The sequence below is a fragment of the Mastomys coucha genome, unplaced genomic scaffold (genome assembly GCF_008632895.1).
Source record: "Mastomys coucha isolate ucsf_1 unplaced genomic scaffold, UCSF_Mcou_1 pScaffold15, whole genome shotgun sequence".
Taxonomy (NCBI): domain Eukaryota; kingdom Metazoa; phylum Chordata; class Mammalia; order Rodentia; family Muridae; genus Mastomys; species Mastomys coucha.
Genome location: NW_022196897.1, coordinates 19,834,506 through 19,858,709, shown reverse-complemented (window position 1 = coordinate 19,858,709; position 24,204 = coordinate 19,834,506). Strand labels below are relative to the sequence as shown.

At 50.5% G+C, this 24,204-nt stretch overlaps 2 protein-coding genes across 2 annotated transcripts in view; both read right to left on the bottom strand.

The window, feature by feature from the left end:
• Positions 1-16,431, bottom strand: part of Aif1l (allograft inflammatory factor 1 like) — a 27,596-nt gene extending 11,165 nt beyond the window's left edge. The window contains exons 1-3 of the mRNA XM_031369767.1: positions 16,097-16,431; positions 15,888-15,949; positions 3,169-3,235 (exon numbers count right to left, since the gene is read on the bottom strand). Coding sequence (XP_031225627.1) covers positions 3,169-3,235; positions 15,888-15,949; positions 16,097-16,127 — 160 coding nt within the window. The 5' untranslated portion in view covers positions 16,128-16,431. The remainder of the gene's footprint in view (positions 1-3,168; positions 3,236-15,887; positions 15,950-16,096) is intronic.
• Positions 16,432-19,558: 3,127 nt separating this feature from the next.
• Lamc3 (laminin subunit gamma 3) overlaps positions 19,559-24,204 on the bottom strand; it is a 61,587-nt gene continuing 56,941 nt past the window's right edge. The window contains exon 28 of the mRNA XM_031369766.1: positions 19,559-20,960. Coding sequence (XP_031225626.1) covers positions 20,716-20,960 — 245 coding nt within the window. The 3' untranslated portion in view covers positions 19,559-20,715. The remainder of the gene's footprint in view (positions 20,961-24,204) is intronic.

Below are 24,204 nucleotides of genomic sequence, written 5' to 3'. Positions count from 1 at the left end.
ATTTGTTGAAAGATTACTTTCTTGCTTCTTCTAAGGTGTAGTTTTGTTCCTTATGTTGATGTTTTCCACCTATTATCCTTTGTAGGGCTAGATTTGTGGAAAGATTTTGTGTAAGTTTGGTTTTGTCATGGAATATCTTGTTTTCTCCATCTAAGGTAATTGAGAATTTTGCTGGGTATAGTAGCCTGGGCTGGCATTTGTGTTCTTGTAGGGTCTGTTTGACATCTGCCCAAGATCTTCTAGCTTTCATAGTCTCTGGTGTGAAGTCTGGTGTAATTCTGATAGGCCTGCCTTTATATGTTACTTGATGTTTTTCCTTTACTGCTTTTAAAATTATTTCTCTGTTTAGTGCATTTGGTGTTTTTATTATTATATGAAGGGAGGAATTTCTTTTCTGGTCCAGTCTATTTGGAGTTCTATAGGCCTCTTGTATGTTCATGGGCATCTCTTTCTTTAGGTTAGGGAAGTTTTCTTCTATAATTTTGTTGAAGATATTTACTTGGGATAATATACCTATATCTTTAATAGGTATCGTCTTCTCATTGCATCCTGGATTTCCTGGATGTTTTGGGTTAGGAGCTTTTTTGCTTTTTTGCATTTTCTTTGACTGTTGTGTCAATGTTTTCTATGGTGTCTTCTACCCCTGAGATTCTCTCTTCTATCTCTTGTATTCTGTTGGTGATGCTTGCATCTATGACTCCTCATTCTTTCCTAGGTTTTCTATCTCCAGGGTTGTCTCTCTTTCTGATTTCTTTATTGTTCCTATTTCCATTTTTAGATTCTGGATGGTTTTTCTCATTTCCTTCACCTGTTTGATTGTGTTTTCCTATAGTTCTTTAAGGGAATTTTTGTGTTTCCTCTTGAAGGGCTTCTAGCTGTTTACCTGTGTTCTGTTGTATTTCTTTGAGGGTGCTATTTATGTCTCTCTTAAAGTCCTGTATCATCATCATGAGAAGTGATTTTTATATCTTAGTCTTGTTTTTCCAGTGTGATGGTGTGTCCAGGACTTGCAATGGTGGGAGTATTGGGTTCTGATGATGCCAAGTAACCTTGGTTTTGTGTTGCTTATATTCTTACGCTTGCCCCCCATCATCTGGTTATCTCTACTGCTACCTTCCCTTGGTAAATCTGACTGGAGCCTGTCCTTCCTGTGATCCTGATTGTGTCAGAACTCCTCAGAGTCAAGCTGTCTCTGTGATCCTGTGATTCTGGGATCCTGTGACCTTGGGCTTGTTAGGGCATCTGGGAGTGGAGCTTCCTCTGGGTGTTTTGGGAATGACTGCAGAGTTTGTGCCCAAGGTCTGCTCAGGGCACTGGCCAGCCCAGACAGACCGGGAGCAACCCCAGCCACTGGGCTGGCTGAGTTCCTGTGTGCCTGGTCCCACTGGTCCCAGTTACTTCGGGTGTTGGGACAGATGTTATGTCCTCCTCACCTCTGATCCTGGGCGTGTTAGAGCGCCTGGGAGTGGAGCTTCCTCTGGGTGTTGTGGGACCAGAAGGAACCTGAGCCACTGGGCTGGCGGAGTTCCTGTGTGCCTGGTCCCGCTGGTCCCAGTTACTCCCCGTGTTGGGACAAATTTATGTCCTCCTCACCTCTGATCCTGAGCGTGTTAGAGCGCCTGGGAGTGGAGATTCCTCTCTTAACTAATAATTAATTCACAGCTACAGGCACCTTGTTCCCCTCCATCCTACCTGGCTGGCCTCTCAGCCTGGAGTGTCCTCCTAGCTGTGCTCAGATCGTCCTAAGGACCAGAAACCTGCACCCTGCTGACTCTGGCTTCTCCTTGCTCTGTGCTTATCCCTGCCCCGCCCCTGTACAGGCAAACACACACACAAACACACACACACACACACACACACACACACACACTCCTAAGGTCTTGTTCCATGTGACTCCCCAGGCCTGGTACCCAGTGAGCAACCATCTGGAGAGCTGAGGAATGAATGGCTTGAGGACCTTTGTGTCTCTCCTTTTCCAGCAAACTATGTTTCGCTAGGACTACCTGCTAAACAAACCCAACCTTACCTCCCAATGAAGATGTAAATTCAGACCCCAAGAGCAGTTTTGTTTCCCAGAAGGTCCCCATGAGGAGTGAGCTCTGAGTATCCTTTGCCTATATCTCCTGCATGTTTGCCCTGCTCACCACTCCATGTAGAGAAAACAGACCTAGGTTGAGATCTCAGCTCTGCCTCAGATGGGATATGTAACCCCTCTGCTTCCCCAAACCTGAGTTTGTTGGTCTATAAATGAGTGATCTCACCATCTGCCTCCTAAGGATGGGGAATGGGGTGGCTCAACAAGGCATGCCAGCTATTGCTGAACAGGGCTTTACATGGGCCAACACTCAGCACCTGCTGGCCATTTTTAATATGACTGCCATCTAAGTCCTGGCCAAGACAATCATGCTGTGAACCAGATGAGGCAGGCAAGGCACACTGACAGGTACTTGGCCTTGGAATGGGAAGGATGCCAGCACAGCAAACACTTGGGAGAGGCATGGGACTTCTTGGCTATCCTCTGGAAAGTCCAGGGCCCCATCCCCCAAGTGCATCCCAGAGACAGGAAAGGTGGGTCTGCCCATTCCTTGTGTGCCCAGGCTCCTTTCCTTTCGAGCCACTGGCGGAGGACCAAGCACCAGGGCCCTGAACAGAGGAACCTTTATACTGCCCTCTCCCTGCGCAGGCTCCTGGGCCCTGTTTTCTTTTCATCCCGTGCTGTTGGGATTCAATGGGCAGAAACTCTGCCCCCCTGCCCCACTGTAGCAACACAAATGTCTATTCTCCACAGGGGCTCCTGAGAGACTCCACCAGGGAGGGGGACATGCACGAACTGCTCACAAAGGGCAGATTGTGTGCTGGGGCCTTGGGAGTGCAGAGAGCCTAGATAGGGAAAATAGGAGCCAACCTGAGCCACACTGGGTAGCCATGGGACAAAGGGGCAGAGCCAGAGCAAGCCGGCAGCCAAGGGCCCACAGGGACACAGGAAGGGGAAAGGGCCTGTTCCTGACTCTTTGGGGGGACCTCTGTCTCAAAGCCCTATGGGAAGTGGGGCATTGTGGATGAATCAGAGCTGTAGCCCAGTCCTGTGGGGCCAAGGAAGCCTGTGTGCTACGGGCTGAGGGAGCAACCAGCTCCCTGGGGGCTGTTGGGCCAGCAGCCCTGACTCACCTTTGAAGGCTGCAAGCTTTTCCGGCAGGTTCTCTTCATCACTGTACTTCTGGTCACAGAGGAATTCCTACAGAGGTGAGACCACAGTACTGAGACAGGGCTGGGGGCAAAGGGCACCTAGAAGCAACCCCAGGCAGGGTTCATGCCTGCTTCCTGTTGATCCTCCAGGCAGATTCCTAGTCAGCCTGGTGCTAGAAGGTGTTCTTGGCAGCCTGGGGGCAGGGCTTACTAGAGGATCTACTCCGGGGAACTGAACACCTTCAAGAATGCGCCCTATGCTGTCCCCAGAACACCAAGCTCCCAGGATGTGGGAAGCTGTGAGCTCTAGAGACAGCTACCCAGGCTGCCATTCACTTCTAAGGCATGTGTCCTCAGCAAATGATCTCTCTGGGTTCAGCAGATCATTACCTTCCCCACCCAGTGAGCATCAAGGCTGAACTACTCAGTGAGCGTGCAAGGATAACATGGGAGCTAAGAGGAGCTTTTGCGACTGCGACGTTACCTCTGCTCTGGCCAGAGAATGACTGAATGAATCAGTCATCTTCAGCCTCCACCCTCACCTGTCAGATGAGGTTTAATCCCTAGTGTACTTTCCTTCACAAGCCACAGAAGACAGATATTTGAGTCCTTCCATAACCACACGGGTACTTCGGGCAGCTATGGGAGGATCCAAGTAACAGCAGCTGGATCTCAGGCACACTGGCTCTCTTTTCAGATCTCCCAGCAGCCTTAGGAGGTAGGCGCCGGTTCAGTGCCTGCTTCATGCCTGAGGAAACTGATGCTCATACAGTAAGAAGCCCTGCTGAGCCCTTCCATACTTAAGCCACCTTAAACTATAGCCCTGAAAGATGCAGAGTGTGGGGGCTCTTCACTCCTGGCCTCTCCTCTTAAAAAGCTATTCCCACACTTGCATGGCTGAGGCAGGAGGATGGCAAGTTCAAGGACAGCTTAGGCTATGGATCGAGAGTCTGCCTAAAAATAACAACAAAAGGTTGTAGTGATGGTTCAGCAGTTAACAGTACTGGCTGCCCTTGCAGAGGATCTGGATTTAGTTCCCCCACAACCACATGGCAACTCATAGCCATCTGTGACTCCAGCTCCAGTCAGTCTGATGCCCTCTTCTGCCTCAATGGGCACTGCATGCCTGTCATTCACAGACATGCATGTGGGCAAACACTCATACACATAAAATAAAAATAAATCTTAAAAAATAAAAATAAAAAAACAAGGGCTAGAGAGATGGCTCAGCTGTTAAGAGCACTGACTGCTCTTCCAAAGGTCCTGAGTTCAAATCCCAGCAACCACATGGTGGCTCACAACCATCCGTAATGAGATCTGACGCCCTCTTCTGGGGTGTCTAAAGACAGCTACAGTGTAATAAATAAATAAATCTTTAAAAATCTTAAAAAAAAACAAACAAACAAAAAAAAAAAAACAAGCAGGGCAGTGGTGGCACACACCTTTAATCCCAGCACTTGGGAGGCAGAGGCAGGCAGATTTCTGAGTTCGAGGCCAGCCTGGTCTACAGAGTGAGTTCCAGGACAGCCAAAGCCACACAGAGAAACCCTGTCTTGAGAAACAAAAAACAAACAAACAAACAAAAAACAAAAAGTATGCTATCTAAGTGCTTGCACCTGACGAGACAGTATCAGGGTGGCTTAATACCCCTTGTTCAGTTTATATCGAGCTAGGTATCTGGACACAGCAAGAATATTCCCAGCCAACCATTTGGAGTCTGTGGACCATGCTTAGTCCTTCCTATGGTGCTCATGACACCACACAGCCAGGATTTGTCTCCTCATCCATTCACTTACTGGGCATTTCCTCAGGGACTACAGCCTGGACGCACACAGTGCTACACTTAGGCAGCAGGGAGCAGTGAAATGGGGTGGATAAAGTTCTCATCCTAAAACCACAGAGTCCACATAGTTAAGGGGACTGGGGAGATGGCTCAAACAGTAAAGTGCTTGCCACACAAGCATGAGGAACGAAGTTCGATCCCCAGTACCAAGTCCAAAGCCAGCTAGGACAGCTTGAACTTGTAACCGCCAGCACTCCTGAGGTAGCAGTAGGAGGTCTCTGGGCTTGCTGCGCAGCCAGCCAGCCAGCTTAGCTGAATTGCTGAGTTCCAAGTCTCAAGCTCCTGAGGAGCGACTCCAGAGCGAGGTTGACCTCTGACCTCTACAGACGTGTGCTTGCATGTACACACACATGTACCTAATCACACAGAGATAAAAGTGTACTAATCAATCTGTATCGAAGTTCCTGATGTCGTCATTTCCCACTAAACGACACCAGCCTGTGCACGCACACATCTGGAGAGCTCCCGTCTGCTCCTGCCACTGTGAACCCAATAAACAGAGATGGCAACTACCTAAGTGACCTCCATCTGACCCTTCTGCAGCTCAGATTCCACCTACATGTGGCTCCTCTCCTGCCTGGGTTCAGAAGGGGTCACCTAGCTAAGCATCCACTGAGACCAGCTTTGTGTTATCTTATTAAATTGCCCCAGGCACTCATGTTCTGATTTTACAGGTTGGAACTCAACCAGAGGGGTCACAACAGTGTCTAGTCCATACAGCACTGGAAAACGCAGGGAAGGTTTGTAATTGATTCTAGGCTCAGCCCCAGGACCCAGCCAGATCCCCCAGCTTCTAGATAGCTGGGACTGGCTGTTTTTTCCTGAGAAGCCAGAGCTGTCCCCCTCCTGCTGCCTCTGTGGAGAGTGGCCCTTCCTCTGGGCTCTCTCTTACAGCTCTTTGCCAAGCCCTGCCCCTTTCCAATACCACACCAAAAGTGGAACAATTCATACTTGTTGCTGACCCCAGCAAACCTCTCAGGGTCCTGGATACCTCAAGTGTCCATTGAGGGACGACATGTTGGGTCAGTGGCTTTCAGACTTGGGGCAGTGAAGACAAGGGATTTTAAAAGGGGGAGGGACCCTAATTAGGTTGGCAAGTTTTCCCTTTGCTAAGTAAAGGCTTTTAAAACAATGACAACGAATAGTTACCGTGAGTACCGAAGTTAATCAGTTCTAAATTTTAACTTGGCCCATATCTAATTCACTGTTTCATCATGTCTTGTTCGCATCACCCATGGCTGGAAAGCCTTATATGGAGGGGTGCACACAAAAGTATAAGCAAGGGGCTGAGGGGACATCTTCAAAAGTGCTTGCCACGCAAGCTTGAGGGCCTGAGTTCAATCCCCAGCATCCATGTAAAACCCAAGTGTAGCAGCACACACCTGTAATCTCAGTACTGGGGAGGTAGAGACAGGAGGATCCCTGGGGCTCACTGGCCAGCCAATCTGACTAAACTGATGATCTCCAGGTACATGAAAAACATAAGGTGGAGGCCAGGCATAGCAATGCATGCCTTTAATCCCAGCACTTAGGTCAGCCTTGTCTACATAGAGATCCAGGCCAAACAGAGCTATACATTGAGACCCTGTCTCAAACAAACAAATAAGCAAGCAAACAAACAAGGTAGAGAGTGGTTAAGGAAGACACTCAACAGCTTCCTCTGGCCTCCATACACTTACATGTGCATACACACATACCTGTACACATGTACACACACACACACACAGACACACACACACACCAGGCAAAGAACCAGCATGTGGCACCTTAGGGGAGAGATCCAAAGGGCCTGCCTCGCACCCACACTATGTAGCTAGGCAGAAGCCCCACCCCACCACAGCCTATCTGTAGCATCCTGCCCTACACCTCCTACCAGGTAAACATGGTTCAAGGGAAGGACACAGTCCTTGTTCTTAGAGACACACCACACCAGATTGACTGGACAATCTGGCAGGGCTGGGAACAAGAGTCAGGCACACACTGCAGAAGGCTGATCATGGCTGCTCTCACTGATGGAGGCTCCTCACACTGATCGGGGCTCTCAGAAGATGCAGCAGAGGTGTGTGGGGGTCTAGGCAGGGGGAGGGGTGTGTGGACCATGGCAGGGATGTGTGGGGGCCAGGGTAGGGGTGGGTCTAGGCTGGGGTAGGGGTGGGGGCAGTGGTGTGTGTGGATGACTTCCTTTACGCAGAGCAAGCACTTTTTTTTAGCACCTATCTCCATCTTACTTATCATTCAATTAATGATGCCCATCTCATTTCCTGCTCCTCCACCATCCTGGCCTGGTTTCCACACTATCTCCTGTTTGCTGGGCTCACTGCTACCCCAGAGCCTTTGTTCCAGCTCTGTCCCCTGAGAGTGAACTTCTCCACGCATCTGCAGTATTCTATCCTCACCTGAAGACTCTTAGCACAGAGGATCTCCCCAAGCCCCTGATTTTAAAACACTGCAGCCTGTCCATGAATCTGCCTCCACTTCCAATCCACCTGGCCTTGCTCTGACCCTTCCATCCCATGCAACAAACAGTTGCTGACACAGTTTCCCTGATGTTGCTTTCTTCAGACAGTGGCCATTGCGCCCTCCCGCGCCCCCCCCCCCCCGTGAGGGCGTTCACTTTAAGTGTTTGGGAAGGAGAGGACGACAGAGACTCAGAGAAGGTGAGCAATGCCCCCTGAGTCGTATCACCCAGCAAGTGGCTGAACTGGGAAAGAGCTCTGGCGCTGAGCAGCTGGCCTCCCCTCCCCCGCCTCCCCAGCTGAAGAGCGGAAGCCATCCAAGGAAGTAAGTGTGCAGAGGTGAGTCCCAGGACAGGCTTATCAGCTTGTGTCCTCTGATGCTGCCTGGTCAGCCTTCTGGACAGGAATAAAGGTGGAAGCAGACCTCTGAGAAGGACTGAAGGTGTTTCCTGAGAGGTATGATGGAGAGGAAAGGCTGTCCTGAATGTCAGCCGTACAGCCCCAAGGGTACCTGGAGTCCTAGACTACAGAAAACAGGGGGAGGAGGAAGCGAGCTGAGTACCAGCAATCACCTGTTTCCCGGCATGGCACAGTCCTGGACATGCCTTCCCCCCTAGGATGGACATCCCTTAAAACTGTAAGACAAAGCCAGGCAGTGGTGGCTCATGCCTTTAATCCCAGCACTTGGGATGGAGAGACAGGCAGATTTCTGAGTTCAGGGCCAGCCTGGTCTACAGAGTGAGTTCCAGGACAGCCAGGGCTATACAGAAAAACCCCGTTTCGAAAAACCAAAAACCAAAATAAACAAACAAACAAACAAAAACCGTGAGCCAAGACAAATGCTCCCTTCCTCAAGTTTCTTTTTATCAGACATTTTGTCCCAGCCATGAGAAAACATACAGATGCCTAGCACTCTACAGTGGCCGGCCTAGAGCAGGCACGCACTCCATCAACAAGTGTTCAGTGAATACAGAAGCCTGCCATTTGCCTCCACCACTTCCTCCAGACTTCTCTTGGAAATAAGCAGCTTCCCAAAAGCTGTGGCTGTGTATGACAGACACTGGAGTGGACTCCGGGAATGGATTCACACCTTCCTTTGGAGCCAACAGTGACAGATGCTTGAGCCACCAGAGTGACCAGGGTGAGAAAAGCAGGTGACCCATTCATGTGTGGATAGGTGAGCCTGGACTAGAGCAGCTGTGTCCTTGGCTGGGACAGGTGTGCAGGCAGGGAGAGGAAACGCAGTGGCTAAAAGGTCAGTTTCCTCCGTAGCTCCAGGCTTTGGATTCTTGGATCTTACTCAAGCATGGTCCAGGTTCCCTTCCCTAAAGAACCTCCCCTCCCCCTTTCGAGCACACACACACACACACACACACACACACACACACACACACACACCCTGCTCAGCCTCTGGGGAAGCTTTGCTCAGAAGCAGTACCCTTGAGCTGGACCTTGAAGCAAGGCTGTGGGATGAGATAGCTGTCAGCCCAGATAGTAGAAAGAAGAGTAAAATGATCAACAAGTATGAGCTGGAGTCAGAAGGCCTGGGCTAATTCACTTAGTAGCTGTGTGAAAACTCAGATTCCTTGTCAGAAGAGGATCCTAGCTACCTCCTAGGCTTGCCTTGAGAGCTAGTGTGAACAAGTAACTACCCGACACCAGTCAATACCAAATGCTTGCTGGGAGTTTGACATGCATAGTGTCGGCTTGTCACACCTGCTCCTGAGACCACCATCCATTAATAACCAGATTCTCAAGAATCAAACTTGCCTGACCTGGGGGTGGGGGTTGTGGGGGATGGGTTTCTCATTCCCCCTTCTAGGTATGTCATTTGATAGATCTGATGAGAAACTGGGCTGGGCCAATGAACTAGTTCATGGTTACAAAAGATTTGCACCTCCCTCAGGGTCTAGATCCTTGGGCCATCCCAGCTTCCTCCTTGCCTCCAACAAGGTGGTTGGTGGCCAGGCCACAAGTTTCAGAGAGAAGGAAGCCAAAAGGGGTAGAGGAGGGGTTACCTTTCGTGAGGCAGCAGGTTATTCAGGGGATCCTGTCCCAGTGTTTGTACCTCCATGCCCTTTTCCAGTCTAGCCCATTATCCCCCAAGATAAGTTCTTCAGGAAACACGAGGGGCCAAAATACAAGGTGACAAACTTGAAGTGCTAAATTGGCTTATAAGGCTCCGGAGGGGGCTTGGGAGGGGCAGAATTAACACATCCACTTAACCTCAGAACCCAGAGGGAGCTCAGCATCTGGGTTGTGCTCCTTAGCCAATAGCTGGGGAAACTGAGACCCCAGAAGCCCCCTAAAGTCATAATGGGTGGGGTTAAAGGGCTAAGAGGAGGAAGGGGTGGGATGAGTCCAGCTGCCTGGCGCTCCCCCTGGCCCTCCTTCTCCAGTGCTCCATCCTCTGGATGACTTATTTTCCTATGCTGGGCCTCAGTTGCCTCCTTTATAAAATTGGGTCACAGTGATATACACCCTTAATACCCAAAGACAACATATATAAAACTGGCCTTCCTGTCCAGTGTCAGTTACCACCATCCAACCCTGCCCCCAGTCACACCCAGAATGCTGTACAAGAGAGGGCCCACCCACATCTCTCTATGCCCTGACATGATGTCATGAAGACCCCCCCAGAGGAGGCTGGACCCTCTGAATAGACGCTCCTCAAAGGCAAGCTTCTCTTCGTCCTCAAACTTCTGGCTTAGACGACAAGAAACAACTGTCCACCTGTTACAGAGGTATGCTCCCGTCTCAGCCCCAGAGAACAATGTTGGCAGCCACCACAGCTATCTCCAGGCTGCCTTGGTCAACAACCTGAGACAAACAAGAAAGTCCCTCTCCCACCACCCCAGCCCCCATCCCAAATGCTCAAAGGCCAGAGGGGTTACGTTTCTTAAGGATTTACAAACAGCTTGGATGTGGTGGAGCTCATCTGCAGTCTCTGCACTGAAGAGGCAGAGATGGGAGGATCAGAAGTTCAGGTCCATCCTCAGCTACAGGGCGAGTTTAAGACAATCCTGGGTAACACAACACCATGTCTCAAAATTAAACCAAAACCAAAACAACAAAAAAAGCACCAAAGGCTGGCAAGCCTCTGGAGTCACCACCATAGCTCTGATTCAACCCCCTTCCTGAACATTCCTGACCCTCCAGGCTTATCTTGTCACATGAGTTACATCAACAGAAGATACAGGTAGAATACTGCCTCCAATGCTTGAGGCTCTGGGTTCAATCCCCAGCACCACCATAAAAAGAAAAGGCTGGCCAGGCGGTGGTAGCTCATGCCTTTAATCCCAGCACTTGGGAGACAGGCAGGTGGATTTCTGAGTTCAAGGCCAGCCTGGTCTACAGAGTGAGTTCCAGGACAGCCAGGGCTATGTAGAGAAACCCTGTCTCGAAAAAATAAAATAAAATAAGAAAGAAAGAAAAGAAAAGGCTACAGCAGACTCTTTGGCTGAGCAAATATCGTCACCCTAGAAGCCAGCCAACAGTGGCTGATGCCCTGTGAATGCCAAGGACAGGCAGCATCACGCTGGGATCCTGTGGGCTCTGACACAGTCCACAGGCTCCCAAAAGGGCCAGGGCCAGGCCACAAATGCCCAGCCCGGCACCTGGCGAGCAGCAGGAACCTGTAACATGTACCCACAAAGACAACAGGCTCACATTCCTTTCTGGGGCCTTATCCGGACACGGTGTCCTCGCCAGTAGATGGGGCAGCTAAAGAAAAACACCCAGTGACCACACGCATAAAGCAGACCTCGCAGAAATTCCATCTCCAGCTGCCCGTGACATAGCCACAGCAAGGTCACAACTGGCCAGACCTGCAGGGGACACTGAATCCCCAGAGGCCCACGTGACCCCTTATCGCCGTCTCCTTTATAATATATTAAGGGGAGAGCAAGAGAGATGGGTGTCCTCTATGCCAACAGGCAAGGACAGAGTGGTACTGCCAGGGACACAGGAAAAGGCACACCTGCATAGTCTCCCAGGTCAAGTCTCAAAGGCCCCACATGGCTGGGAGACAGGGCAAGAAACACAGTTACTGTGGACAGAGATCTTCCCACATCCCAGCCCCCTTCCCGGGTGGCAGAGGAGCACTGAAATAACCATTAGGCACCTAAACAGAACACGGAATACAAGTGACCTTCATTTGGCCCAAGGGGGCTGAGACATGGGCACAATAGCCAGAGATCCTTATCCTACATAAGCAAGGAAGACCTGGGTCACTACAAGGCTGCAGCTGCCTAATAGACTAAGGCCAGAGGAGGCCAAGGGTGAGTGTCTGGAGTCAGACGGACCTCATCTGAATCCTGACTCTGCCCTTTCCTTGGCTGAGTGCCCTGGGCAGGTGGTTTCATTTCCTTTTCATTATGATGGGTCTCATCATCCTGGCCCCTGAAGGACGTTCGGGGTTCCTTCGGCACGCCTGGCACATGCGTGATAGCTCTATTGAGGCGAATCTGTGAGCCGATGCATGGTGAGCACCAGGCATGGAGTATCACCATGCTCACATCCTTGTGTGTGTTCAAAAATCCAGGCCAGTCACAAGCCCAAGCTGTAGCCCACCCCCAGCTCCAGATCACCCCCCAGGCCATAGGCACTCCAAGGGGTAGCCAGCCCAGCCCTGCAGCCTCTCTAGGTTCCTATGGGAAGACAGAGGAAATTTCTCCCATTGCCATATAAGGCTTGAGCCTGGCTGGTCTGGGGTCACCTACCATGCCATCAGGGCGTGGGGAATGCCAGCTATGTGGAGGGAGTAGGAGGCACTTGCCTGGTCCAGCTTGCTCCAGTGGTGCTGACACATACACACTACACAGTGTGGGAGGGGGCTGGGTACCCATGAAAGGGGCCACCGAAGCGCAGAGTTGAAGCAAACGTGTACGGATATATGATCTGAGTCCCACTGTGGCTGGCTCCTCATCTTGTTTGGTTTGATTCAAGTCTCCCTCTGTAGCCCAGGCAGGCTTAGGGACTCATAACCTTCCTGCTAAGTCTGCTAAGTTGCTTTGATGACAAGCACACACTACCACCTCTGGCTAAATTGTGACTGTTTAACCTCAGGCAATTAACTCAACTTCACTGAGCTGGCTAGTCTGTGAAATGGGAATAATAATAGGACTTGCACCTCATAATGTTAAAGGGGAGCGTTCAACATGCCTGGTGCAGCACCAGCATCCCCAAGAGACCAGAAAACAATCATAGAAACCAAAATGGGGCTTAACAGGTTAAGGGACCTGCCTGCTAAGCCTGATGATCTGAGTTCAGTCCCTAGGAACCACACCATAGAAAGGGGAAACCAGTTCCTGCAAACAGTCCTCTGACTTTCACATATAGCCTGTGTTGTGTCACACACACACACACACAAACAAATGAACGCAGGCATGTGTTCATTTGTACGTATATACAAATTGTTCATGCATGTATATACTAATAACATAATGGGATTTTAAAAACAATTTCTAAAGAAGAAACTAAAATGGGGTTGGCGCGAGCGCGGCTGGAGCAAGTGGGGCCGGAGCAAGAGGGCCATCCTGAGTTCAATTACCAGCAACCACATGATGGCTCACGTCCATCTGTACAGCTACAGTGTACTCATACACATAAAAATAAATAAATAAATCTCTAGAAAAAAAAAGAAGAAACTAAAATGAATGCCTAAAAAGCTGTACTATGTGTGTGGCCCTCCCGCCTCCTTTCCCCCTCAGAGTCCTCTGTCTCCACCAGAGTGTTCAACCTTGTCTCTCTTACGATAGCAATTGCTAAGATTGAGCAACTTTGCTGCTCACAAACAGCCACCCCAGGGGAGGGGGAAAGCCCGAAGGAGAACTGGAGTGTTGGTCCAGAAAGTCTTCCCAGAACTGGGCCAGACAGCAGCCGGTGGTATCCATGCTCATGGGCACAACAGGTGGCTAGTCACACAACCCCCATGCAGTGAGTCACAAAGTCATGTCCTGTATGGTTTCCTGCCCCTAGGAGGACAACAGGCACTGCTCATCCCAGCTCATAGCACCCCAGAATTCACACACCAGGTAGGGCAGAGAAGGTGTACTCAGAAAGAAGACAATGGGACCTGTCATCACCGACATGGCCATGGGTCAGCCAGGCTGGGACCTTCAAGCAGAGACACTCTGAGTCTAAATCCTTCTCCACCGACTGTTGCAGAGGTACCAAAGGGGAGTGCCCAGCTGGTATGTCCCTGGCATACCTTCATGCCTACTCCCTATATCTAAAGCCCTCACACAAACAAATAACGATGCTGGAGACAGCCGCCAGCTCTGTGTTTCACATGCACCATCTGGCTTTTAAAAAAAATCACTACTATTATCTCTTGTTGGCAAAGGAGGCTCGGAGGGGTGAAAGAAGCAGGTCGATGGAACTCACAGAGCCAGTGCTTGGCAGCCTGCCTCCTGGCGCTAATGCTGGTGTAGTCACCGTGGCCTGCTGTGATGCGGGAGCAGCTGGACGGTTTGGCATACTCCTCTAGGGACCTACATTCTGGATTATACTCTGGCCCTACAGCAGCTCGAGTTCGTGTGGAAGATCTCAAAACAGCATCCGCAGCAAAGAGCAAGCTGCGGCAGTGGCTCCTGTGTTGCCTTGGCTCAGCTGCTTGGCCTCTCTGGGTGTTTGAAGACCTGCAGTGGTTAGGTCACATTCCTGCTAGCCCACTTTCTGCGGCATCAGTACTGTCAAAAATCAGTCAAAGCCACTCCCCTTTTGGAACCACCTGTCCCAACCCCTTCATCCCAAACCTTCACCTGCATGCATCCCAAGGATGGGGTCAGCAGAGAAAGCTTCAAATCTCAGCTCTTTTGACTCCTTAACTAAGGTCACCTAATGCCTATATCCAGCTGTCTCTGGCTTAGGGTCCTGTTGGCTCTGGGTGGAACCAGCTAGCTCAGAACCTGCCTAATCAAGTGGCCCCGGGGGCTGTATGAGATCAGGGTCCCAGGTTCCTGTCCAGAAAGCAAAAGCAGCCTAAGCTGGGGTAGTGCTGTGGGGTCTTGGAGAAGTCAGTCCATCAGGCCTGGGTTCTGAGCCCAGCCATATGCACATGGGCACCGAGACCATGTTCTATGACAAGTCCCAAGGGAAAAGGGAAGGGTTGTAGTGAGAGGGCCCAGGGACTCCTGGAGCTGGGGGATGGGGGACGTCTAGGCAGTCCATAGAAATAAAGAAATGGGGTGGACACGCTTCAACAGGATCACAGCCCTCACATCTCCAATGACCTCCAGTGACCTCCAGTGTGCTAACTAACCCTACCAGCTCCTCGACAGGGACCCAGAGTTTGTCACTCTGGGAATCCAGGGACCAAAGGGGCAAAGAAATGCCTACTCTTATATCAATTGGTATACCTCAGCCCAGATGTATTACTAACTCAAGGGTAGAGTGCTTGCCTAGCATGGAGAAAATCTTGAGTTCGGTCTCCATTGTGTGTGTGTGTGTGTGTGTGTGTGTGTGTGTGTGAGAGAGAGAGAGAGACAGAGAGAGAGAGAGAGAGAGAGACAGAGAGAGAGAGACAGAGAGAGACAGAGACAGAGAGAGAGAGAGAGAAAGAGAGAGAGAGAGAGAGAGAGAGAGAGAGAGAGAGAGAGAGAGAGAGAGAGGAGAACTCTAGAGAATGAGAACTCTAATACGGCCATGGGCTGTCTCCCTAGCGCTGGACCCCAGACCATGCAGGCTCCTTGCTTTCCCGAGGCCACAAAATGACTCTGCAGATGAGAAGCCCTCACTGAGATACCAGTCACATCTGAACACAGATCCTGGGAACTCTAAAGCCTCAGGCTGTGCCACCTCTGTGCTTTGCCAATCCAGGAGGCCCTGACACCGTTCCTTATCTCCTGGGATCTACAAGCTCAGTAGCAAATGTACGGAGCTGTTATTGTGTGTCTGGAAGCAGCGGAAGGATTTCTTTCTAGAACTTCCCCAGGACCAGCAAAAAAGAAAAAAAACAGTCCCTCGGGCAACTTTTCTAAAAGCTGGTGAAAAGAGCTGTGTGTTGGAGTTGGAGGTGGGAGGTGACAGGGAAATGCCAGCGTTAGCCAGCCAACTCCTGTGGTCTATGGAGACAGCACTGGCCCTGGGGTCTCTTCTGGCGCCATAGCCTAGGTGGTCCCTAGCGGGCTCCAGGGAAGCCCCTGCCCGTCGGTAGCGGGCTCCCTCGCCTGCCCCACCTCCCTGGTCAGAGAGTTACAACTTGCAACCGGAGACGCCAGGCAGAGAGCTAAGGGGTGGAATGGACTTACCTGGAGCTGGAGGCCACACGGCAGGGGCCAGAGATGCAATTGGGGAAGGCCAGGGATAGGGGAGGAAGGGGCTGATTTTGTCTGGGGGAAGGGGTGGCAAAGTATGGCGCAAGAGACCCGCACGCTGTCCCGCGCAGTGACGCGGCTTACCCGATTGATCTCCTCGAGCTTCTTCTCCTGCCGGGCTTTGAGCAAACCGAACGCCTTCCCTCCTACGGGAGACAAAGAGTCGGCGGGGAAGCGAGGGTACCTCCCGGGCCACGCGCCCCCTCCGAGTTCCCGCGCGTGCCGCGCAGCGCGCACAGGTGGCGACTCAGGGACGTCCGGCACGGGACAGCGCGGGGACAGCAGGCGCCTACCTTGGAACCTGTTGCTGAGTGCGACCGACATGGTATGCGCCCGACTCCGGACAAGGCGAGGGACAAGAGGGAGGAGAAGGCGTCTGGTCCAGACTTTCGGCGGCGTGTGGTGACGGGACCCAGGGGCGGAGGGACCTCGCGGCCGGACACACCCCGCCCCGCCGGCGGCCCGCCTCCTGCCCCCCTCCCCGCGGTCGCGCGCACCCGGGGCATCAAAGCTCGCTGTTTAGTTGGACGCCTAGCCCGCCGCCGCCCCTCTGCAGGAGGACGCGGAAAATGCAAGATGGAAACGCCCTCTTTCTCCGTCACCAGAAGAGACAATATCACATCTCACTAAGAACTTTGCAGAGCTGGTTGTGAAGATCAAGTGCTGTCACCTTACTGTCACCTTTGCCCCGTAGCGCCACTATGACACCAGTATTTTAGATAAATTGTTGTGTAGGTGCTCACGGTGTACCTGACACTTGGCCTTTGTGTGTCATTTCCCCTAACTACGAAGTAGTACTGGTATGCCTATTAGATAGAAAAGTCTGCAAGCTGAAGCTGGGACACAGTCCTCTGGGGTGGTAAGGAAGCAGCCTGTGACTTGAGAAGCCAGGCTGGGCATGCAAGAACTGGGGCCTTGTAAAGAAAGAGATCATGAGTTCTAGTGTCCAGCCTGAATGGTCTTCTAGAGAAAGGGTCTCCCTCGAATTGTGAACACAGGCACAGATCGGGATTGTCCTAGCCATGGGAAGGAACCACTCCCACCTCTAGCATGTCTCTGAGGATGCAGGAATCCCATTTCCCAGACTTAGCTCAAGTCTGGACTCCTTAGATTGGGATCCTGGGACCAGCTGACTGTCCTTTTGCCGGGGGTGGGGTGGGGGTGGGGTGGGAGGTGGGGGTGGGGGCAAGCTCGAACAAGGGAGTCCAGTGGTCCAGAAAGAATGGTATGTGAGCAAAGATGTTTGAGAAGGCAGGGTTCCTGCTCTTAGGTTCCTCCCCTCTGCACATTCATTCATCCCACCGTTTGAAGCTGGGCACTTCACAAAAGCTCCCTAATCAGGAGAATATGAGAAACAGGAGCAGGATCTGCACTGTAGAGGTAGGCCCACAGGGCTTGGGAGTTCAAAACCTGCATGGTAGTGTTCCCTCTGAAAGCTCAGGCAGGAACTGGACCCAGAACAGGACCCCCATTGGTCCAGTCTCAGGCTGCCCATAACCCCAGCTAGCTGAGTTAGCTGTTGTTGTGTGACAAACTTTTCCTGAGGAGACACAGCACACACATTCACTCACCCCAGTTTGGGAACCCACGAGAGATCCAATTCCAGATACCACCGAAGTCCAGCTTGGTGACCCAATGAGCTTTATTGGGGTTACTTACAGAGGAATATGGGTGAAAGGTTACAGGAACAGAAATGGCTCACAGACAGCTGTGTCACCAAAGCCCACCCCCCAGCATGGGTGACAGCTCCCCAAACTGGGAACCTGGAGCCCACATGATCTACAGACAGTGTGACAAGTTGGATGCAGAGTCTCCTTTCCCAGGAATCCACTGGTCTAATCGGCAGGCAGCTCTTCTTGTCTAAGAGGCTTCTTCGAAGCTGGGCTCTGCAGAGGCTGGCAGGGAGGGGCCCAGGGAATCCACTCAGTTTTGGGGAACTCTTGAAGCTCTTGTTTTGGGTTGTTTATCTCCCTGCCTGAGGAACCTCTCTATAGGAAGGAATGTTTTCACCTCAGAGACGACTGCTACACAAGCTGTTCCTGGCTGTTCCGTGGGATAGGACAGGGGCCCACCCCAAGTTCTACTGCTCAGCTGGCTGCCTTGTTAGCCAGATGTTCAGCTGCTGGCATTCCACTCAGTCATGTGCAGCCCCACCTCTGGGCCTTCTGAGTGGCTCTGCGTACACCAGGCATGACCATACGGCATGAGTCACTTGTCAAGCCTGAGACTTGTTTCCTAGGAAGCCTGGTCTCCACCCACTAGGGATTCTGTACATCATGGCTAAGTGGGTAGAGGTTGACCATCTATCAGTGGAGAAACTGAGTTAAGACCAGATCCTGCCCCAGACTTTGACTTTAGAGCTCCCATTTCCTGTACATCACACACCAAGATCCTAATTACCCAATCCCATCTTCAGAATTTCCACACCAACCCTGGCAACCTACCAGATCAGTCCCACTCAGCATAAAACACCAGCCACATCAACCTCAGCTTCACCTTGACCTTAAGGTTCTCTCTGGAGAAAGGTACCTCTCCTCCGATCACTTTCTCCATAGGTATATGGCATGTCTCACCACAAAGCTCTGGACACAAAGTCCCTGTTATTTTGGCCAAGCAAGGAACCTGACCACTCAAACATTTGACCTGGGGCTGGAGTGGTGGCTCAGCAGTTGAAAGCATTGTCTGTTTGTCCACCTGGGGTTGGCTTCCAGCACTCACATGGCAGCTAACAACTATCTTTAACTCCAGTTCCAGAGGACCTGAAGCACACATGTGGTTCTCAGGTATGCATGCAGGCAGAGCATGCATACATATAAAACAAAAATGAATAGAATCTCAAAATATAAATAATGGCTGAGCCTTGGTAGCTCACACCTTTAATCCCACCACTTGAGAAGCAAGGGCAGGCAGATCTCCAAGTTTGAGGCTAGCCTGGTCTACAGAGTGAGTTCCAGGACAGCCAGGGCTACACAGAGAAACCCTGTCTTGAAAAAATAAATAAAAAATAAAAAATATTGAGCTGATGATTCACAAGCCCAGGGCTTTGTGGAGGATGGGGATGGGGTGCAATATTATCAACCATTAAGTACAAGAAAGACAAGGAAAGCTAATTTGTAGAGGCAAGACCTAAGCAAACAGAGAAAAGCAAAGCTGGGACCAAGGAAGCAGGAAGGACGAAGAAGCTGTCCATCTCAGCAGCCCCAGGCTCCAGGCTTCTCTAAAGCTTGGCAGCCTCTCCTAGCCCAGGATTCCAAATCACCCTCCCAGGGACTTCCACTTTCCTGTTGAAGCTAATCTGGTAATCATTTTGGCCTTGTGGCCAAAAGCCTTGACAAAATAGAGCGTGCTTTACAACATGCTCTAATCTAAGTGTGCAATGACCTATGCTAGCCAGGCTGTAATCTTGGCTGCTGCCTACCCTCTTAGATGGGCTGTTCTCCCGCCCACCTCGCTACCCTTCTAGGCCCAGGTCCAAGCCCCGCTCCTCTCAATGGTGTCCCTCCTTTTCCCTTACCATGCTACTGAACAGAATTAAGTTCAGTTCTCTGTCTCAGTGTCTTCACCCTGAACCAGGGATTGACAGAGGACCTCTTTGCATACCACCTCTATCTGGGGCCCCTCACTTTTGTCTGAAAGCCCCCTGGATCTGAGAGGAAAGGTGGTGGTCATAGTCCCCCTGCTAAGCCCAACATGGCAGATCCCAGCATGGCGCTGGCTGCTGCACCAGCACTGGAGGACCAAAGACACACCACACAGCTCAGAAAAGGGTCCTTTATTTCCTCAGAATCAGTCCACATAACTATCAGTTCCTCTGGGACCTGGGAAAGGGATTGGCTTGCAAAGGTGTCTGTCATCCCAGTGCCTCGGCCTTGCTGTGTGCTAAAGGAGCTCTGAGAAAAAGAAGGGGCATCAGGAAGAAATGCCAGAGATTTCTGGAGGAGGCAGTCATGGGCAGCAGGCCTAGAATGACAGTCAGGCTTCCACATCCCTGTTGCATACTTCATGGCAGGTGGGGTCACAGGACCAGTCTGAGAAGTGTCAATCGAAGGCTAACCGGGTCAGCAAGGCACAAAGGACTGTCCCCAGTGTCTGCTTGAGGCCTCATGAGCCAGACCCTGAAGAACCTGGTCCTTCAGGTAGGTCAGGATATTGAAGGTGGGGATGGCTCAGGCACTTCCCTCAATGAAACAACTGCAGATCCAGATCCCTGGGGGGAGTCATCCACAAAGGTATTCACATCTTTGTATTGCCCTGTGGGCTTTGCAGGCCCACATGGCCTCAGGTGCCACTTCTGGGAACCCTGTTAGAATCTGGGAATTTCTTGATCTGTCAGATACCTCAGTTCTCAGAGATGCTGGGTGACCAGTTAGGGGACAGGGGAGCATAGTGGGCCCAGGGCCAGCTCTGTGACTTTGCCTGTGGGACTTTCTGAGCCTTCTCAAGATCTCTGAGGATAGTCTCTTAGCCTCGGAGATACCACCCGTTTGGCCCCTGATTTCTGAAGGGAAGGTTGTAGATATGTCAGCCCTGCAGGGAATATGTCATAACGGGACCCACCCAGGATGCAAAGTGTGCCCAAGCTCAGGACAGCCTCTTGACAGCTCTAGACTCTCATGTGTGTGTGTGCACAGGCAGTCTCGAACACACCAGTGCATCACACACACATATGTGCAAATGCAGACATGCCTCTTACTGATACCGGGGTGTGTATGTTGATGCTTGTTTAGGGAGCAAGCACTGAGTGCTATATATAGGGCCATCTGTGGAGGTGTGAACATACATGTACTCTCTCCTGCTACTCAGACCTAAGACACACCAGCAAACAAGCATTCACATGAACATATAACACGTAGGCCTGGGACACCAAGGGGAGTGGACAGGAAACGGCAGGGCAGGGAGGGTGTGCCTGGGTCTAGCTGGCACAGTTCTCTGGTAGACTGCTCAGTATGGTCTCCAAGTTGTGCTTGTCAGCACGGATCTCAGCAAGGTCATTCTCAAAGTTCTGGATCTGTAGCTCCTGTCGAGCAGACTCTTCCTCTAGCTGACTCAGTTTTTGATGCAGGGCTCCGTGAGAATCCAACTGCAGCCTCAAGCTTTCTAGTACCCGCTGAGTCTCGTTCAGGGTCTGAGCAGGGGCTTGGCGGGTACCCAGGGACCCTGTAGAGGAACACAGACAGCCTCAGCAGGAGCCAGCTGCCTGCAGACCCTGGGAACCCATGCCCCAGGTCAGACGCCCAAAAACTGGTCTGTTCACCACTCATTAAGAAAAAAAAAAGGCCTGGGAGGGGATATGAGGGGTGTGAAGGCTTCTAGAACTCACATGCAGAGTGAAGATGTGGGGCTGGAGAGATGGCTCAGCGGTTAAGAGAACTTGCTTCTTTTACAGAGGACCCAGGTTCAGATCAGCACTCATATGGTAGCTTACAACCCACTGTAAGAGCTAGGGCATCTCACACCCTCTTCTGCCTCTGTGGGCACTCACGCATATAGTAAGTACACTTATAGATCAAAATGCTCGTGTGTCAAGTAAAAATAAAAAATTTTTAAACAAAGTCTCAGGGGTTTTTTTTTGTTTTGTTTTTGTTTTTTTTATTCTTTTGTAATCGTGGCTGTCCTGGAACTCACTCTGTAGACCAGGCTGGCCTTGAACTCACTCTGTAGACCAGGCTGGCCTTGAACTCATAGAGTTATGCCTCTGCCTATGCCACCACCAACCAGCAGATTTTTTTTTTTAAATTTGTAATACTTTATTTGTATTTATTTATTTGCTGTGGGGTAGGATGGGGTGCATGTACAAGTCAGAGGACAACTTGTGGGAGTCTGTTCTCTCTCTCCCTCCTCCATGTGGGTTCCAGGGCAAGAATTCAGGTGCTCAGACCTGGCAGTCGGTGTCACCCACTGAGCCATTTCCTGGCCCAGTAGGTTTTTGTTTTTGTTTTTGTTTTTGTTTTTAATGGCCTTAGTGAGTTTCCGCCAAACACCTGTTTCCTCATCTACAAAACGGTGTGAGAGAGGTCACAGGATCTATGCTGCCTCAAATGTCTGCACACGTTTGTAGATAGCATCATATGGGGGAAGTGGGCTCATTGAGTAGACAGTGCAGTGGGGTATCTAGATTCAGACTGGGTCAGGGAGGCAGAAGAGACAGGAGGGACTGCAGGCTCAGAGGGCAGGCAGTGGGCCTTTCACCCTGGCTCCTGTGGGAATTCCTTCCATTTTTTAGGAATGAGCTTCTCCATGAGACAAAGAATGGGGCCAGGAGCTTACACTGGAATGCAGTGTGGTAGCATGGAGTCCAAGTGCTTGTCATGTTGTCATCAAGTGTGACATTTAACAGAAAAATGGAGCTCAACTGGGAAGGTGACAGAGCAAAAGTCGGCCTCAAGTGACTTTTAATCCTTCCTGGTCCTTCTGGACTCCCCAGGCAAAGAACAAGGGGCAAGAGGGCAAGAAAGGGGAAGTCTTATATAGTCATATATATAGGAGACTACAAAGTGTGCCTCCTGCAGTGCTCACTGCTTGAAAACTTGGGTCACAACTGGTAGATCCAACCATCAAGAGGAGATGGGACCATGAATACCCTGACATCTTCAATGGCTTTATCCATGGTTTGAATCTAACTTCTTGAGGTGGCAGGCCTTAGGGACTGCATCCTTTAAGCTTTTTAAAAATTATGTTTATTCATTTAGTGTGTGTATGTGTGCTCTCATGAGTGTGTGCATGTTGTCTGTGCCTATGTGTGTGTGTGTGTGTGGTGTGTGGACCATAGTGCTTATGTATGGAAAAGACAAGAGGACTCCTGGAACTTGCAGGGAGCCAGCCTAGCCAAATCAATAAATCAATGAGTGTTGGAGATTGGTTCTAAAGCTTTGATTCAACCAGGAATCTGCATGTCCAAACGCTAAAGGTCCTTGTCCCCAATGGGTTTTTGATTGATCAATAAAGATGCCATTGGTCAATGGCCAGGCACAGGGCAGGAGTCTTAGTGTTGCAGGGCTAGGATGCAGCAAGGAATAGAGAACTAGGGGAAGAAGGATGGGATGCAGGAGCTGCAGAAGATAAAGCCATCCAGCCATGTGAGAATTCGGGTGAGTAGCCACTAGCCGCTTTCCCAATTGGGTCTAGGATAGCAGGAGGAGGATTGGAAGTGCCCAGTCATTGAGTTAGCAAAGGGATTTTAAAAATCAGCTAATGTGTATATGTCTTTCATTCTCCAATCCAAAGATAGCTCCTGGGTGGGCAGGTGCTTGCAATCTGCAAGAGGTTGGGGAAAGCAGTGTAGCCAAAACTCCCTCTATAAATGAGCTCCAGGTTCAGTGAGAACTAACTCAAAATATGAGGTAGAGGGTCATTCAGGGAGAAGGGATGTTTGCCACCAAGACTGATGACCTGAGTTCAGTCCTGCCCTACATAATGAGGTCAAAATAAAATAAAAATCTTAAAAATAAATAAATAGCCTGGCACAGCGACCTTCAATCCCAGTATTCAGTCAAGAGCAGAGGCAGGAGAATCTCTGTGAGTTTCAGGCCAGCCTAGTCTACATAATGAGTTCCAGGACACCCATAGTTATATAATGAAACCCTGTCTTAAAAAAATAAAAATAGGCCAATTGTGGTGGTGCACACTGGTAGGATTTGCTGAAGGAGGCAGAGGCAGGAGGATCACGAGTTCAAGGCCAAACTGGGCTACACATTTTTTTCATTTACACCCTCTGTTCCCACACCTTGCCCTTCCCGATACAAACTTTAAGCTGGGCGGTGATGGCGTACGCCTTTAATCCCAGCACTTGGCGAGTAGAGTGAGCTGAGTGGAGCGAGTGGGGCCGGAGCAAGCAGAGGTCCTGAGTTCAATTCCCAGCAGCCACATGATGGCTCACAGCCATCTGTTCAGCTACAGTGTACTCATGCACATAAAATAAATAAATAAATCTTTAAAAATAAATAAATAAATAAAAATAGGAAAAAAAAATAGCCAAGCAGAGGTGGTGCACACCTTTAATCCCAGCACTTGGGAGGCAGAGGCAGGCAGATTTCTGAGTTTGAGGCCAGTCTGGTCTACAGAATGAGAGTTCCAAGACAGCCAGGGCTACACAGAGAAACCCTGTCTGGAAAGAATCAAAAATAAATAAATAAATAAAAATAAAATTAGGGGCTGGAGATATGGCTCAGTGGTTAAGAGCACTGACTGTTATTCCAGAAGCCCTGAGTTCAATTCCTAGCACCTATATGGTAGCTCACAACTATCTGTAATGAGATCTAATGCCCTCTTCTGATGTGCCTGAAGAGAGTAAATGTGGCTCATACAGATAAAATAAATGAATCTTTAAAAAAATAACTGAAGGAAGGGTAAGCCAGCCTAAATTTAGCTATCTCCTGAGAGGCTCTGACAGTATCTTACTGAC